This window comes from Lissotriton vulgaris, chromosome 3_1 (assembly GCF_964263255.1).
Source record: "Lissotriton vulgaris chromosome 3_1, aLisVul1.2, whole genome shotgun sequence".
Taxonomy (NCBI): domain Eukaryota; kingdom Metazoa; phylum Chordata; class Amphibia; order Caudata; family Salamandridae; genus Lissotriton; species Lissotriton vulgaris.
The window spans coordinates 253,908,971-253,928,186 of NC_141689.1; the positions used below are offsets into that span (position 1 = coordinate 253,908,971).

Genomic DNA, 19,216 nt, shown 5'->3' on the forward strand with positions numbered 1-19,216 from the left:
GATTTATACGCCATCCTCCCTGATCACACAACACCTGTCGGGGACAGAATTGGGTTATACCTTCTACAGTGGGAAGAAGTAACCCCTGACCAGCTGGTTCTGTCAATTGTTCAGCAGGGATACTGTTTGGAGGTGCACACCATGACCCCAAATATCCCACAGTGGCAGCATGCAATCAGTCAGGGACACCAGCAAGTGTTGTGTGAGGAAGAGAAGCTCCTCTAAGCAAGGGTGTCCTCAAGCCAGTGCCCCTACAACAGCATGGCCAACAAGTGTACTCTGTATACTTTCTCATTGGCTAAAAGGATGGTACAACACAACTTCGTCTCAACTTTGAACCACTACATTTCTGCATCTGCATCTGAAGATGAAAACCATACAATATGTCATCCTATTGCTCTGCGCAGGAGATCATCTGTTAGCGCTAAACTTCAAGGATGGCTACTTCCACTTCCCATATTTCTAGCACCTCAGAGCAACCTGTAGTAAGTAAATAGCATTACCCATTCTGGGTCCTATGGCTCCAAGGGTGTTTGCAGAATGTGTAGCAGCACATCTGTGCAACTGTGCCATTCATGTCTATCCCTATCTGAATGATTGGCTAACGAAGAGCAGCAGTGAGCAAAAATACGTAGTACGCATTCAGGCAACAGTGCTTCTGTTTCACAAGTTAGGTCTGACCATTGTGTGCAAAAAGTCACACCTCAGAAGGTCCAACCTTTTCTGAGAGCTGTGTTGAACTCCATCATAGGTAAAGCTTACCCAGATCAAGAAAAGATGATGGCACTCCAAAGGCTGCTACTGCCTTTTCAGGCAACACGTTCCATTACTGTGAGGACAGTAATGAGATTATTGTGGTTGATGGCGTCCTGCATAACCGTTGTACTGAAAACAATATTCAAGAGTGTCTGATGTGCCAGTGGTCACAAGTAGAGTGTCAAAAAGATCTAGTGTTGGTGGCGCCCAGAGTTTAGCACACTTTTAAATGGTAGAAGAACGAACACGGATGTTGGGCAGGCCATTTGTAGAGCGTCAACCGCAGGTGCCCATTACCACAGATGCCACTCTCATGGAACCACATGCCAGGAGCACAGCATTTTTACATCAATTACATAGAGCTTGCAGCATTCATTTGGCACTTTGAGCGTTTCATATACTCGTTCAGTGGGAAACAGCCCTGGTAGAGATGGACAGCATGACCACCAAGTACTAGGTTTACAAACAGAGAAGAAATCCCTCTCCCCAGGTCTCTGCTCTGCCTCAAATGGTGTGGCATAGAGCTATTCGCAACCACCATCTACTGGTGTAGTACTAGCCCGGGAAGATAATGACTTTGACGTGCGAAGCAAACACATCAACAAGTAGACTAGTACTTCAGCAATAATTTCAGAAATGGGACAAGATTCTTCTGGCATATTGTGCGAGCATGAGTGGTGGGCATGTCAAAAATATTAACATGAAAGAAGGATGGTCCGGCGATGGAGGAGATGGGTTTCTCTGACGACGAGAAGATAGAGGTGCATGTGGCCCAAAGAGAACACCAAGATGTAGAACACAATCTATACAAGGTCGAAAAGACACACTGTAAAGACCTGAAGGTCACAGTGCCACATGCCAGTAACGCACCAAATTCATCAAAACACAAGACGGGCATACATACAAGCCGTAAAGCATGGTTCTTCGAGTCATACACTAGATTTACTGAAAATAAAGTCCTGAAAGGCAAATAGACAAGCAGTCGGAGGAGCACAAGGCACTTTCCATCTTATTGGGGAAACTCATTGTTCAGGATGATCCGAAAGACATGTCTACTTCTGAGGATGATGAAGCGCAGAGGGGGAAGGAGTGACAGGCGTCCTCAAAGGAGAAGGTTCATGGAGAGCCTAAGACATCGACATCTGTCATGCTGAGCGAAAGAAAAAGGCATTGGGAGTGGACATAGAGAACCTTTTGAAAAAAAAAGATGGCCTTTGAGGAAGCCACGACTCCTTTGAAAAACTAGGCCGATGGGGCTTAACAGTAGTATGCAAGATACTTTATCAGAGGATCAGGATTAAATATCCAAGGAAAGTCAGGATACAGATGTAGAGGAAGAGGAGTAAGGTATCTGCAGCTTCAATCCCAAAGACTTGAAATAGGAGAAATCATGTGGGAGGAAGTAGAGGCCTGCTCTCCGATAAAGGACAGAGTCCTATCCTTTTTGGCCTTATTCACCCTCCTCCCCATAACATTTGCACATACCAAGTAGTGGTTAAAAAAAAAAAAAACAAAGGCAGCAGAGGTTTTTGGGGTGGAGATAGGTTGAAAAGGAGGAGACCTGGTTTCTCCATGAGGCACTTGCTCCTGCATATATCTACAAGATGGCCGCTCGCACAGGGGTGCACTCTCTGAGCTCCTGAGGGCAGGGATCACCAGCGGTGCAAAGCCCTGCATACCCTTGCCATCCACACTAAGAATTCGTGGAATCAAGCACTGCAGAAGATTAGACATGTTGGACTGCCTTTCCCCGACATCCTGACCCGATGTTTCCAGTAATTGTTGATGGGACGATCCGGGTATCACTCCGGATACCATATGCTGCTTGGGTTGTCGGTAATTGCCGCAGGTCACTGTTACCCACGTGAGGAAGACTGCCGGGACAGTAGGGTGTGGTGGTGCTCTAAATGCCATGAACGAAGGGTAGTTTCGGCCATTCTCGATGCTGCGATCACTGAGCAACGCAGGTCCCAGCGCGCACACAATGGCTTTCAGAGGTGCCTGCACTGAAATGAGAGGACCAGAGTTGCATAGGGCTAGAAGAACTACAGATGAGGGGCTGTAGCCTATGGTGCCCGATGAGGCATCGGCCCAGGAGTCGTCATGGTGGGTGTTCCTCGTGGGCCCCCTAGCTCTCGCATCGACTCGGTGAAGCTCAGCATATCAAGAGGGCTGTTTGGGCAACACGGGAGGCACGAGCGGTAGCTGGCGTCCAATAAGCATCGGCACAAAGATCGGCATTATTAGTGTGGCAACCCCCCTCGATGCAGTGAAACCTGGCGTTCCACGTTGGGCTGGCGTAATTGCACATGATCTGCTGGAGACCTCGGATCTCGGAGAAGTCGTATAGCAAGGCACCTTAAAGACCTCCACTGGCTACCCGTCAATAAGAGGATCACTTTCCAACTGCTTACCCACTCACACAAATCACTCTACGACATCGGTCCAGAATGCCTCAACTCACGACTGTCCTTCTACACCCCCTCCCGCCAACTACGTTCTTCCAGCCAAGCCCTCGCCACTGTACCTCGCATCAACAAGACCACCATGGGAGGCAGATCCTTTTCATACCTGGCTGCTAAAACATGGAACTCACTCCCCGCTTACCTTCGCCTTACCCAGAACCACTTAGCATTCAGAAAGCAACTTAAAACGTGGATATTTGAAAAGTAATCCTCCTCCCCTTCCTAAGCGTCTTGAAACCCTCTGGGTATGTAGTGCGCTATATAAATTCTTTGACTTGACTTTTTAATTCCCTCCCCCTGATTACTCACCTCGAAGGGGACTACCAGTCTCCACTCTTCACAGCACATTGGGAGCCCTGGTCTCCTCCGCTCCGCCTTGCTAGGTCTAATTTCTCATTGGGCCACTATGACTAATTCTGAGATCGATGGTCGTGCGATACATGACCCTGCTGACGCCGCAGTGGATCGTCACTCCCGGAGCCAGGTTTCAGGGCTTCTCTCCTACCTGACTTGGCATTTCACCGCTCCCGGCCCGAATCAATGCATTTCAGATGAATTTATACTCGCCGTGCCTCTCTTAGCCTGGGGTCATTTGGGACGGTACCATTTTCTGTTCCACCGCTTAGCCATTTTGTACCTCCAACTTAGGTTTCCAGAAATAGAAGAGGCACGTATGGCTCTTCTCCATCCTGTGGTTTAACAATTGTGCCGATGCCAACTAAATAGAAGACTCACTCGCTCCTCTCCCTTGCTCTGAATCTGGTAAAACTAAAAGAGGACTCCCGGTTGACTTTTTTAGTTTTTTTTTTTTTCCTTCTTTTTCTGAAGATAGCTATGTAATCTATGAATTCAATAAGTGGGAACAACTAAAATTTAACAATTCTTCAGGGTTACTGTACTAACAGCTGGTGTTTCTCCATTACACAATATTATGCCATTGCTCTTACCTAGGTTCTTTTCTACATATGCTCATCCACAAGGCAATCCTTTTCTTCTTATTCAATGATCTTCCAAGCATTAAAAGCTCCTTGTGGAACCAGGGATATAGTTCACTTTTTACGTTTCTCTGTTACTGCCTTTACTTGTATTGCCACTCTTTGTGCTTGCGTGGCTAGCAGAGCACTGTACTCAATTCCACCAGTCTTCAGGACTCAAGCTGGCCAAAGCCTGAGGATGGATCCTATAGTCTGCACTTCTATCCTGTCTAATCTGGAGGCTTCGGTACACAGTGCCTCCTCAATTACCCGCCTAACCTTACAAAATACGCATCCAAAAACTTTAAACACAGACTCCTAAAAGCGCACGCAGAAACAATCATCTCTGATTCCTACTTCTGCATTAAAGAAGGTGTGGTAGTTAGTAACCTTATCTTCACAAAAAGACGTGCCAAATGGAGGATGGCTTTCTACTCAAAGCTCAATTGTCACATCCAAGAAGACCCCTTCCCCCTGCCACGGGCACAGACTTACGGTTGCCCCCTCTCCCTCCTACGAACTTTATGCAACCATCTCCCTCTACATCAATGAGACCATTCTCATACAATCATCTGATCACAATCTGGGCATCTTCAACATCTTCCCCAACTTCAAGAACACTTTGTCTAAGTACAAACCTTCGCCCTCCCAAGATCACTTCCCCTGCTAGCAACCCTTCAGCCTCGCTGGTGTACTCTCACAGCCTCGATACCCCATGCGACCCTACCCCCTCCCCTCGAGAGCTTCACTATAGAGACCTGCAATCTAAATAGCAATCCTCCCAAGACAAGAGGTCACACCACATCTCTCTCTACTCCACAACTTGCCAACGGGATCGCCAACCACCTAAGACTGCTAGATCAGAGGCTATTAAGCAAATTAGGGAAACCACCACCGCCCCCCGCCTTTCTGTCCTCCTCGCTCACACATTACACACAACGCACCCTCTCACCACAACTGTCATGCGCATAAACCCCTGGTACCTCTTCACAACCAGACTCCTCCCTTACCACCGAATGATGCATCCCATATATGCATCATGACTATGAACCTCTCTAATCTGCCAACTTCCCTAACCTGGCCACCAACGGGGCACATAAACCCCTGGCACTTCACTACCAGGTACCTCCCCTACCACTGCATGATGCATGCCATACATCTATCCAGTCTACGAACCTCTCTAACCTTCTCCTCCTTCATACCCCCCTCCCCTACTGTCCCCCCCCCCCCTTCATACCCCCCTCCCCCGGTGCATCTCCTCCTCTAAGCCCCTTTTCCCAAGGACCAGGAACATATCGCCACACCAGACTGGAAGCCAGCCTAGATAATATCTCACTTACCCTTCAACAACTCAAGGCAGTTGTCCAATGCCTTTTTCCTCACATCAGAACTGTCTGGTATTGTCGGGTGTGGAGAGGTCTAGGTGGTCTTCAAAGTCTTTGCCACATAGCTACACTCATCCCTTGAATTCCGGGACTAGGCTGTCTGTATGTCCCTTACCCACCATGACTTCACCTCTAGAGGCTCCGACTCATCAAAGATTGAAAACCTCACCCTTCTCTAATGACTCCTCTCGAGCTTCTGGAGTTAGTCCTACTCCAAAACTCCGATATTAGAACCCTTCTTCGCTCCTATGGGTGGGGAGAGTCTTACAGACTATACAAAAGCAATGGTTTACATCAACAAACGGGGAGCGGGGTAGTATCGTATCCGCTGTCAAAGTTAGCTCACAAGATTTAGAAGTGGGCCAAAGCAGAGAATATATCAAGTTATGTCCCCAGAATGGAAAACGTTAAGGCAGACTGCCTAATCTGACAAGCAAACTGCACGCATGATTGGGAAATAACAGTCTATAAAAGACACAGTTTTAGATCTGTGGAGAATACTTCTAAAACTCTTCAAATAAATGAAATAAATCTTGATCTCTTCACAACATCAGAAAATGTGAAATGCTGGCAACCAGGCACTACCCTCTCATATCACTGGAGAATGCCCCGTTGATTAGTTGGTACGGGATCTTTACATAAACATTTCCACCAATACAGATGATTCCAGCAGTTCTAGAGAACATCAAAATTTCCATCATGACAATGATTCTCATAGCTCCAAGATGGCCTCAACAGCCTTGGTTCTCTTACTTGATCCAATTGTTGAAACAGTGTGTCTAAATTCCTAATTCCTGTGCAGAGGGACACCCTGACCATGCAGCAGAGCAGGGCAGGGAATTCCACCCAAACCCAGGGAAAATGCAATTGACAGCAGGGTTCCTGAAACAATTGAATTTGAACACCTAAATCTACCAAATGCCACATTATGTATAATTGGGGAACCCCAAAGGTCGGCTACCAGTAGGTGTTACGCTTTTAAGTGGAAAATATATGTAACCCAGTGCCAATCCAAGAAAGTGAACCACATGCTCTATCAGTATACACTAATAGTTTGGTACTTAACACATTTAACAAAGTGTACACTGTCATATGCCTCACTAAAGGTGCATTTATAAGTCATTGAGACTTATTTGAAACACTGATCTAAAGGTTCATCAAAGGAGCGAAAAGATTTTCTCCAGCAAGGCACCTTTCGAACCAATGCACAAAGCTACACGCTGGAAGCAGTGTGTTCTTGGTAGCAGTCACATCTTTAAAAAGAGTTAGTGAGTTACAGGTGCTAACGTTACAGGAGCCTTATATAGCCATACACCAGGATAAAGTAATAACGAAGACGCAATCAAAGTTCCTGCGAAGGTTATTCACCTTTTCACATAAATTAGGCTATCACCATACCAGCCTTCTTCCAGAAACCTGCAAGCGCTGCAGAATGGTCCTGTCACGCATTACATGCCAGAAGGGCAGTCATGTGCACATGCAAGTGACCCACCGCATCAGGACAACACAAATCTTTGTGGGTTACTCAATTGAATCTCTGGGGATGGCTGCTTACAAGAACACTATTGTTCAGACTATCCAACTATGTTACTGTTCAGCGAACAAACCCATGCTCGACAAACCAAAGACACACTCCACTAGGAAGAAGTGGGCTACAATGTCTCTACACAGGATAAATGCACAAATGCCACTTTGTCTTCTCAACATACATTCATAACAGATTACTGCGTGCACGTACACTGGCGTACAGAGGTTGAAGTAATAAAAATAATAATTCACATTTGTAAAGCGCATAATCACCCGTAAGGGTCTCCAGGCGCTGGGGGCCGTCTGGAAGATTAAGCAAGCTATTGCCCAGAGTCTGGTGCTAGGCTAACCTGCCGCCGGAGCTGGGGATCGGGCCGTGATCCCCAGATTCCGGAGTCAGTCACCCTAGCTGCGGCGCCACTACAGTGGAGCAGGCTGTACTGAAGAACAAGTTTGCCTCCATTTCCTCTTCTACCCACTACTCGCAAAAAAGGAACACCGCTACGTAATCGGTGCAAAGCTTGTAAATCTAGATGAGATTTCATGCAGCAAAAGAAACCAGTAATTTACCTGAAATTATGGTTTGCAGCTTGAAGCAGTTCTAATTTCACATGCAACCCTACCACTTCCTTTTATCAGGAGGTTCGAGGAAGTTAGGGAAAAACAAAGAAAAAAGACTCTAATATTGTGGGATTACTGTTGACGTCGACCTATGTTGACACCTAAACATTAAACTAACAAATTTGTGAAGACTGTGAGGACACTTCTGGACCGAACCATTAGATGGCAGGATTGTCTAAAGCACGTGAAGCTGGAGACGTTTCAGCTGCAAAACTAGCATTGGCATAGCCAATAGGTCTTGCCTTTGGGACCTTATAAATGTTTAGCCATGCAACAGTTGATGTTGTTGCATCAAGGATATTGTGCTGGATAACTAAACATTTAGAAGGTCCAAAAGGCGAGACCTATTGCTATGCCATTGCTTGTCTCGTATCCCTTAGAAGCATAGAAAAGCCTAATGAAAGGAATGCAGTGCATAAGTCCAACTTGGTCAAGAAGGCCAGGTTGGAGGTAGCACAAGAACCGTCTAAAAGGTCCAAATTCAGCCCTTGTGTCTTCTTCAGAGTTCATGCAGCCCTTCTAACACAATTTAGGGTGCTCTTTTAAAAAAAAAAAAACAGAGGTGCTACAAAGTCACTGTCTCAAACATCTCCCAACAAACTTCCCTCCACTAAAAGCTGCAAGGACTAAGCTGCAGAAGTGGGTATGACTCAATCCACAGGCGGTTGCTTGTCCTTGAAGGCTCCTCGCAATGGCGATAAACACGGAAATACTAATATACGGCCAATGAAACAGCAGAAGGACACCAGCTCATCAAAGTATGATTCACTTCAGCATTGTTACTCTCTTGAAAAATCATTTTTCTTTATTTCCCTGGTGTACAAGAGCCTGTTTTCGATAGAACAAATGGCAATACATTCTTTTGAGGTGGAATCATCCTATTAATGCAGTACATGGATATACCCTTCACAGCTCCTATATGGTGCTCTTCGTTGTCTGCGTAAAGGAGGTTTCAAAGTTGCATAAAGTCAACCTCTCGGGACAAACCGAAAGAGTCCTCTTAATGTTAGTAGTTGATTCTAGCCATTTCTGATTTCACAAAAGCAACAGATAAACAACCGCCTGAGAGAGAAAACATCTTAAGCAGCTTTCCACCTAAGCCAGATACCAGAACCTCAGCCTTCCTATAATTAGAAGACCTCTTGAGAGAATGTAACCAATACAGCCTTTGGCCTGAAGTGCTCTTTCACACTAACAGCATTATAAAAATTCATGCATATTAGGAATAAAATGTTTGTGCTGGGGTGGATGACAAAAGAAAACAGGTTGAGATATTAGGTTAGCACTGCATCTTTTTCCTTCATCTTTGCACTTCCAAAATGAGCAACCCTCCAATGGAGCACAATCCATGTGTAAATTAGGAACGTGGTTAAACCACAGGATTATGGATACACACTTTATGTAGGAATCACCACATGCCTCCTACAGAGACTACAGGTAATAAAAAAAACTCCACGACCACACTCAACCTCTCCCAACGTACTAACATCACCCCCCATTTCAGGAAGCTACACTGGCTCCTGATCCAGAAGAGATGCCAGTTTTAGATGTTGACCCACATTTACAAAGCCATGCACAACAATGGACCAGCGTACATCAACAAACGCTTTACCTTCCACCAACCAGACGCCTACGATCTGCCTCCCTGTTCCTTGCAGAAACCACCCGAATCTGCCGAAGCAACAGCGGAGAACACGCTCTCACACACCTGGCAGCCAAAGCTTGAAACGACCTTCCTCTGCACCCCAGGACCACCTCATTGCTCCAACAATTCAGGAAAGAACTCAAGACCTGGCTGTTCAAATGAACAGATCACCATGTAAGCAGCAGCAACTCCAGAACCGTGAGACCCTCTCGTTGATTTGCCGCCCATTACAAATTCTTGATTGATTGAATAAAACTTGGCAAATAGAGGTTACCCAAATCAACGACCTGCCATAATGCAGAAGTGACATTGCTTTCAGTAGCAGAATGTCAAATGCAGGCTACTTTGCATTGCTGTACCAGGAGGCATACAGCAGTTTCTCTGTTATGTAGGACTTGGAGACACAATAATGGTAGCGTGTCTCTGCAAAACAGGTTTGATTACCTTGGTCCTCCGCAGAGAGCAAGCTGCAACTAAAACTGTAAGGTCTACAATAATGTGAGATTAAAAACACCAATATGATGTCAGCAAACTGATTTGCAAGATGTGTGATAGTGAAATTTGGATTTTCAGACACTATGGGGGAGGAAGATCTAAGACTGTCACCTACCTATACCCCTTACATACAAGGCAGTTCTTCAAGAGGAGGAAGATGGGCGGGCTCTCTTGTGACCTTTCACAAAGTATGCCAGCTATCATACAGGAGCACTCTTTACATGTGCGGATCTCATAACGAAATAAGGAAGTTCACCAGCCCCCAGCTCTCAAAGGATTTGTTTAAAGAAGTTGTGAAACTGGTAACAGTCCCCTAACTAGAACAGGAAGAACCTGCAAGACCTGTGGGGCAGTTTCTACCTCTAGGATTATGCTGGATTGCTTGTGAAGACAAAAAGCGTACATCTGTTTCACCCCAGCAGCTCTGCATATCCGTCGTGGTTCTGCAACTCTATGTGCAAACTCTTGATCTATTAAATCCTGGGGATTGTATCTGCACTTTCACACACCTGCTGGGCTAGCACGGATTCCATGCTACACAGAAATGACTAGGTGGATTAATAGCACCCTTCAACAATATTGTGCTGCTCCCAGTCAGGACATATTAATTATACACCCCAAGTCTATAATAAAAAATACAAAAAGACTCATTTGCCATTTTTATTTATTAGATCCAAATTTTTCTGAATCGCCAGTAAATGTGCAAACAATTTTCTGCTGAAATTCGTTGCATGGTATCGATTCTCAGTTATTCTTGATTGAATTTTCTTATGGAGCAGACCTTGGAGTTCATGCCGTCTCTCATACAATTTGGCTGGTCTCCAAGGCGTTAGGGGTCTACTTTCAGACCTGAATGGGCTGCCATGAACCAACTAAAAAAGCCCCTACGGCCAAAGTCTAGCTGCAGCCCCCTTCTGTTTATGGCTGGTTTGATCGTGTTTTTTCGAAGGTTTATGTTCGTTTTCAATCCACCCCTGAAGCACACTATCATTTAGGACACATTTCTTGTCTGTGACACTCGCTAAGCAAATTCATTTGAAACTTCTCTCATGATCTTTCAGATAGAATATTCAGCACTCAAGCTTTTAAACACTACTACGGACCTTGGATTCCATAATACAGAAATAAGCATACCTTTGGTACCACTGCACATTAGGATGCATATAGTGACTACTGAAACTAGGCAAGCACTATCGGGCAACCGACAGTGGTCTACCACGTTGCAAATGCAGAACGCAAATTCCCCAGTTGCCAGGAAAGCGGGAGCACTAAACCGGCAAAATGTAATTTTGCTTGGGGCTCTTAAAAAAGGAGGCACCAAGCATGTGCACGATCTGAGAGAGCCTTAAAGGTATATTTGTGACTGTACCTTGGTAGAAAGTAGATTTTGGTGTCTCTTTGCCCCCCTTTCCATCTTTTACTTCCATACTGCTTCTTAATTCTCCATCTATCCCACAGCACTGTTCCAGAGGGCAGGGATAGAGAGGGAGAGGGAGCGGGGGAAGGCGGTGGTGAGGTGGTGTCAGGGGTACTCACAAAAGAAGGGTCACTGGCTGATGCACTATGTGCGAGGGGAGACAGTAGGGCCGTTGCGTCCTCCTGGAGAGGTGGGGTGAGAGCACAGAGTGCCATGATTTACAATGGCGGGCATGTAGTTCGGATGGCACCCTGCAGGAAAGTCCTACTCGCACAGGGGAGATCTGGTGAATTGTATTTTTATTTGTATTTGTTTTTTATTTGCAGAGTTTTATATAGCGCTGGCTAGACCCGGAGGTATCAGAGCGCTTTACATGAGAATTAAACAGTTTAATTTATAGTTTCAGCGTTACATCAGTTACAGCTACATCAGTTACTAGTGCAATTAGAATAACAAAAAACAGAACCAATGGCGTAAATGGGGAAACAGAGGAAAAGTAACGGGGATCAATTACAAGAGGATGTACAGTGTTACAACGTTACTACAGTTAACAGTTGACTAGGGCATTAAGAAACAAAAAACAAGACCAATGGAGCGATTAGGGAAGAAGGGGGAAAAAGGAAAGGGCTAAGAACGCAGAGCAAGTCTCGGAGGAAAAGCCATGGAGTAAGGTACAGGCCGGGGACACCAAAAAAAAGTCAGTTAAGGAAACCGGTGGTGAATCTGTGACGCACGTCCAAGCCGGGCTCCCTCATAGTGTTGGGTCAACACATTGCAATGGAACGGTACCGTAGCAGACCACAGGGTGGGCTGGGTTATAAGGGCACCATGAGAGTTAACAGGAGATTCAGGAGGGTGGGGGTGAAAAAGCGTGCCTCACCGAGAAAATACTATGAGAGCAGGGTGGGAGATGCACAGAAAAGGTGAAAGGTCAAAGGGCACAGGAAGGCCTCGCCGCGCGTTCGGCAGCAGGCGCATTAACCCAAGCTATCACACAGAAACCAAGAGCAATGGGAGTATTCATGGGCGAGTATTCTCCTCTGGGAAGGGGTACTCTAATTACCGCGGGGACTGAGCGGTTTGGGCCTCACTCACCTCTGGGGTTGCAGTAGCTGTGCCCCCCAGTCACCGTCTGGAAGCATGCATTCTCAGCTGAGACCAAGGGTGCAGAACCAGTTAAACCAGCCCACTGCTCAGTTTCACCGTGGGGCTGGGGAGGAGAGCTACGTGCTTCATTTGCCCTCGACGGAAGATGTCTGCCTTGTTGCTGCTCCTGGCTGGATCTGCCGCCCGGTCCGGAGGGAGGGTCGGTTGAAGTCGTGGCATGGCGGCGGTGGCTGCTGCTAACAGACCGCAGTCTCTAGTCCAAGAAACTTCTGGACAGTGGCGAAACTGTGCGGGGAGAGATGGCATTGTGCGTTTCCAGTTAGGAGGGGTAAGGAGGAGCCAGGCAGCAGGGAGAGGGTAGTTTCCCTCAGGGGGGATGCGGTGGGCACCGGTGGTGTAGACACGGCAGGGAATAGCAGGCAAAATGTAACTAGCGTGTGCCTGGGGTGGGAGGGGGGCCTGTGCGGCCATCTTATACGTGTTGTTTTGAGTAACACGACACACACACATTTACAATCATTATCTACGGTGGAAATGAAAAATATTTTGCACCATCAGAATGCAGGAAACCGGGTATTGAAGAGCAGAGACAAAGGATGCTGTGGTTAACACGAATGTGGCTTTCACAGTCATGGGAGCGCCGGAGAGATTCACGCATTCCTAGGCTGTTTGAGGATGTAGCGCTGCCGGCAGCAGGGGATACGAGGGGGGCTGCGAGGTTCACTCGAGGGAGTGATAATTGCTGCCAGATGGTGGCGCACGCTCCCACGAGGGAATCTCCGGACGTGCACACGTTGCCATTGAAGGCAATGGAACGCGTGCACGTGCTTGGCTAAAAAAAGCCTTCGCGCTCGGAAAAGGTCTTTTTCCTTTGCAACTCATGGGCGTTGCGAAGGCAAGACCTAATTACAGTTAAGTTACCGGTTTCTTACACACATAAGATTTCCAAGAACACTGAGTTACTGCATCAGCAGGAGAAACCTAGCCATAGCACAGAGCAACTGTTTGTTGCTTTCGCAAAGCCTCAACTAGGAAACCCAGTTCCTAAGGGAGGGATAGACGGATAGTTAAGTACATTTAGTCATATTAAGCTAAGGATACGCTTTCAGTGCCTAAAGCACATTGCACTAAATAGAAGGGAGTCTACATGGCATTCTTAGCCAGCACATCAGTAGACCATACCCGCAGAGCCACGCAGTAAGCATTATTGTGTGGTCATTCGAGCCCAACAAGAGGCTTGAGTTGGCCAAATAGTATTAAGAACTTTATTAGAAGCATCTACATCAACTGCCACTTCTTAAGGGAGTTTACTTCTGTGTAGTCCATGAAAAACATATCATCTGCAGCAACACATGCTACGTGCAGAAAAGGAGAAATTTTAACTTGAGATGTTCGACTCATGTAATTCTTGAACGTGAGCAGTGCTTTAGGTCATTTTTTTTTTTTTTTTAAACCAGAGTGGACCGTTCGGGTGATCATTGAACGCAAATTGCAGTGTTTTGAATGCAAGTGGCAGTTCCTTTAATGTGTGTTCAACAAATACTTTTGGTAGATTTGTTTACCCAAGTGGACCTTTCTGGTCATTTTTAAATGCAAAACTTCAAATTTGAATATGAGCGGCAGTATTTTAAACACTAGCAACTGGAAATCAACTGAACATTTTGTTGCATTTCTACCCCATACGCACCAGTCAGGTAATGTTTTCAGTGCCCGATGTGTACTTTTGCTTTATTTTTTGTAATTTTGCAGAATTACACAAGTTGCGCCCACTCCTATCTCTTACCTCCCCGGTAGTGAGCTTTGATCTCAGATATTTTTCACAGCAAATAGTTGTCGTGGTTTTGTCCTGGTTCTCTGTGAGCTAAGAGGAGAGCCCTTGGATATCTTGAGACCGACTACTTCAAACAAAAACAATTTACCAAAAACCACGCCCAACATTAAATTACAGGAGTATTGAGATTATACAAATCTACAAACTTCAAACCTATGGTTACAGAGTAAGTAATATTCTCCTTCAGGCTGGTTTTAAGAAAGGGTTTGGGACCATCAAGCTGTTGATGAGGCTATTCCTGATCAACACAAAATATGTGCTGCTGAAAACATCCAAACTATATTTGACTTGTCTGATCGAGATTTCTAGCTGCAGATTCCTTACCTTTGAATTTGGGTATCAGACTAGATCCAGAAGATTTTTCGTGAGCAGTGCCCCTGTGTGCTGGGAGGTTGCGTCTATGGGCTCCACTTTTGGCATCATCCGTGTCCGATATGACGTTGTGGTACCCATATAGGCACCACATGGGTGCGCTGACGTCCGTTCTTTTCTTTCCTCGCCAGCCAGCGCTGATCAGAAAAGAGCTATCCCTCAGTCACTTTTTGACAGTTTTTTTTTATAGATGTTTTATAAAGTTTTTTTTTTAGTTTTTTCCTCTTGATGTGTCGAGGATGTCATCGTGCAAGACTGTCTGTACTCAAGCCCTGCGGAGTCCGTCTCTTCCCAATTTCGGTGATCGATCCACACCTCGTCTGTCCGTGGTGTTTGGAACGCGACCACTACCCGAAGTTGTGCTCTGATTACTGGGCCATGCATCCGAAGGCTTTGAGAAAGTGGTCCTTAAAGCTCAAGGTGGCCCGGCATGTGACTGCGCAAGACAAAGTCCTGGTCGAGGGAAAGGTCCTGGTTGTGGGACCCGAAGTCTACATTATACATTTCAAAGTCCTCTGGAAAAAGAATACGTCTAAGCGTTCAACTTCTCCTTGCCTGTCTGACGACACAATGAGATGAGGGAGCATCTGCAATCTAGGCCTCATTCCTCAGAACCTGGGCCAACTCAGCGCCTCCCCAACTTTCTGGGACCCAGAGCGACCCCCGCCTAACTGAAGTAGTTCTATGAGGCTATGCGCCTCCTATTCGGCTGGCTTGGCCCCTCTGACATTCCTTCAGGCCCTGTGGTGCCAGTGGGGAAAGCCCCATATGGTACCACACCGGCGAATCTGGCCCCGGCTCCAGTTGGCCCCCAAGGATCCATTTCTGGATTTTGACAGGTGCTGACACTGATCCAGTGCTGACGCTCCCAGCTGGCACCTGAATCCTGATCCCCATTGCCTGATGCCAACTCCGATGCTGACAGGTACCTTGCCTCCTAGCCCGGAGCTTGTGCCCTATTCTCTTGTGCTCTTCCTAGGGGAAGACTGGGAGAGATCGTTGGAACCTTTTGAATAACAGCCCTATGAGGAAGAACAAAATATGGACTGGTGTGAGGAACTGGGTGAACCCAGTGGCCTGGATAAGCCTCCAGATGCTGGTCTGCTTTCTCCCCACTACTGTGGCTATGAAGGAGGGAGCTTTCTAAGCATTGGTGGTACGGAGGGCAGCTGAGGTCCTTTAACTTCAGCTACCCTTGGTGGCAGTTAAGACTAACCTCTTAACAGAGGTGCTGCAACCAGTGAGTCTCCACATCCAAACACCTACTCCTGTTTAATTACTCTCTCACTGATGTCCTTTTTGGTACCTGGTAAAACCCAACACAGGCTTCTGTGAGCAGGACAATTGCCTGCTTCCTTGGCCCTCACCTGAGGACCCAAACTTGCACACACAACACCCTACACCTTCGAGCTTGGTTGTCCATCCTCAACCTCCAAGGCTCTTTCCCTACCATTTCCCCAGATAGGTAATCCAAGAGGCTGTTTATATTTGTGAAGATGATGTTCTCTTCCGCCATACTGGCATTGCGGTCCGTGAACACCGCATGCCTTTTGGGCCGTTATTCTTGCACTCTGTGGAATACATTTGCGCAAGTGCTGCGACAGGTCCCGGAGGAGGCCTGGGCCATACTCTCCCAAGTTGTCCATAGACTGGCGATATGCATCAAAGTTCACAATTCGATGCGGACTTGACACGTCCAACTTGCTAGGCAGAGCGGTTTCCACAACAGTGGCCCTTAGGCGCTACATCTTGCTGACTACGACTGGCTTTTTGAGGGATGTCCAAGCTTTCCTTATGGATTTTTGTAGAAATTAGTTTTTTTCAGTTATAAATATAGCTCAGTGTCTACCGGCCACAGGGAGCAAAAGCGACACTAGGAAATGGGAGATAATTAAAATGAAGAGTTCATAATTAAAATAGCTTTTCATTGTACTTTTCTGTCATTTAAAATCATTCTGAAACATCATGATGTTCTCTAACTCATATACTGATGAGTTTTCAAGGACTTTTATTTAACAGTTAAATATCTAATTTCTTCATCACTGTGCCCAGCCTGGCTCATAAACCTGATTGAGCATTGATCAATATCAGGTCCGGCCATCTGCAGCTTGATGATGATCATGTCAATTGAACACACCCTTTACTTATCTTTAAAGGAAAAATGTGACCCTGCCCTTATTTAAAAATGAACACAATGCTGCGAGCTGCTCTGAAGATGTCTCTGCTACTGGTAGCACACAATTGACTGGTTGGTTACACCAGTGTGATAGTGATCCTACAAATATCCAGAGAACAGGAACATTTTTATAGATCACTTTTACACTTGGTGGCCCAATCTACGTTGTTCTGTTCTGCCACCTGAACTAGTTGTACATTGTATACAAACATGATCTTTATGCAGCTGGTGATTGTTTGGGCCATGCTTCTTGTGAACCCTTTATTAAAAAAAAGCCATGTGGGATGTGAGAAAGTGGTAATTATAGGACATGTGCATAGCTAGCATATGTAGAGGATGCTCTAAAAAAGATTGGGTGAGGCTATTATTGGAATCGCCCATCGTTCATGGAGGAGCATTCTAGCGGCAATTAAGGAATGCTGTTGGCACATAAGGCATGGTTTTATGGTGTATAAGAGAAGGTTCTGCGTAGGCTGGATATCTTGCAAAGAAGATCAAACTCTGATTCAGCAAAATTCAGCCCAAGACCAGGTGCACCTGAGACTTGCACTTTAGATCTGGGGTGCAACAAGTACACAAGTTGCATTTGAAAGTTGTATATCGAAGAGAATATTGAGTTTTTTTGATCGTGCAATCGATATACAGACTACTACGCATTTTATGCTGCTTTGCATAAATCTTGGTAGGAAAAACTGTTTCCTTTATTTAAAAGTGCCAGAATCTAATTCCATAAGGAATCCATTTTATTTTATCATGGGACTAAGTCCGCTTCAGTTCACTTTCCAGTTGCACCATACATTTGGTCAGCATGGCCGATTTACTAGGAAAAGACATTAAGAGAGCGTTTGATCTGTTCCAGATTTTGTGTCTTTGAGGTCAATAATGGAAGTTTAGTTTAACTCTTTTTTACTTATTTAAATTGCAGTGGTGTTATTTCATGGCTTTCATCTGTACAATAAAGACATGTGAAAGGATGGTCCTACTCATGCAGCCCTGAAATTGCTGAAGTAAATTCTTCTTCACCAAAATGTCTATGTAGGGGTAAACCTGTATGACTTCGCCCATAGATGTGCTGTCATCTGGCTCAACCATTTGGTTGATGATTTAAACTTTATTCAAGCGTATTACTCTTTCCAATGGATAACCAATAGATCTTGGGCTCATTTCTAGCAGGTTAATCAAGTTAATGGTTACGGACATAACTTTTCCATATTGGATACAGACTACAACATGGCAATACTTGTTTTATTGAAGCATGTCTATGAGTTGTAGCATATATTAGTGCAATGAAATACCTTGATGTATCATTCACCTTTTCAGCAATGCATTGAGTCTGTTTTCTTCATTCTATTTTTTATCTGAAGATAAATTGTATAATTTTTCCACAGTTCTTCGGGATGTTGAGTGTTTGTGTCATCACATGCCGAAAGAAAGACCATGGATATGAACCCCTCTATTCTGGACACCTTGCCTGAAGAAACTTCAGCTATTGGCAACCCCTTTACACTTTACTGTTGTCAAGAAGTTGGTTTGGACTGATGGTATTAGAACGAATTGTGTGTCTTTATTTAACATTTTTCACACAAACCTTTACTGAGTTTTGCAAGTATAACATTTCTCAGTATCTTTTATAACTGTCCCCAAAAGAATGGGATTTGTACTGCGTCGTTACTCTGATATGACTGTTTTTCTGGGGCTAATTTACAAAGCAACCCTAAACAGTGTGACAATTGCATTAGACAGAATGAATGTTTGTTTCTTTTTTCCTTATTCACGTTTTTAACACTTTTTAAAATGTTTGCAACGAATGCACTCTGTGATAAAAGAAACAGTACTCCATAACAGTAACTGCTCTGTTTGTTTTCTCAACATGTTTATCACGTTCAACAGTTGAAGGACCAAAGTTAAAGGATGCTTTTACTATTGCCAGTATGTAATCATTTATGCCACTTTGTGATATTTTTCTAACTGTTTTTGATTTTCTAGAAGCCTAAAAGCAAGTGTCAAAAAATAAAGCCGAAATTATTTTTCCCAATCTTAAATGTGAGTTTTTTTTTTTTAGACAAAAAGCATGTGCAGATGCTATAAAACTTTCCAGCCAGGATGACCACTTCAGAACAGACCTCCGATATGCCATTGCTTCAGCTTGCACCCCACAAACACATAGGGAGCACTCATGTTTAGTGTTTTTGGAATACCAAGAGACATGAGTGCCACCCCCCGCCCCCCATTTACCAGGACTGACGTGTGGCATGATTCATGCTGAAAGAAAATAGTCAAAATGTTCCCATGTAGGTTAGTACTGTAAATAAATACTAGTGCATTAGGAGAACTCTACTCAAACCTATCCGTAAGAAATGAATGTGAAGGCCACAAGACTATTCTTACTTATTACACAGTTCACATGTCGAAACCAGTAACTTGGTGAATTGATGTCCCTTGTGA

The 19,216-nt window shown here is 45.2% G+C and overlaps 1 protein-coding gene across 1 annotated transcript in view; it reads left to right on the forward strand.

The window, feature by feature from the left end:
• LOC147726289 (tetraspanin-36-like) overlaps nucleotides 1-18,804 on the forward strand; it is a 94,543-nt gene extending 75,739 nt beyond the window's left edge. The window contains exon 7 of the mRNA XM_086960379.1: nucleotides 18,160-18,804. Within this exon, the coding sequence (XP_086816505.1) occupies nucleotides 18,160-18,246 (87 nt within the window). The 3' untranslated portion in view covers nucleotides 18,247-18,804. The remainder of the gene's footprint in view (nucleotides 1-18,159) is intronic.
• Nucleotides 18,805-19,216: the final 412 nt, after the last annotated feature.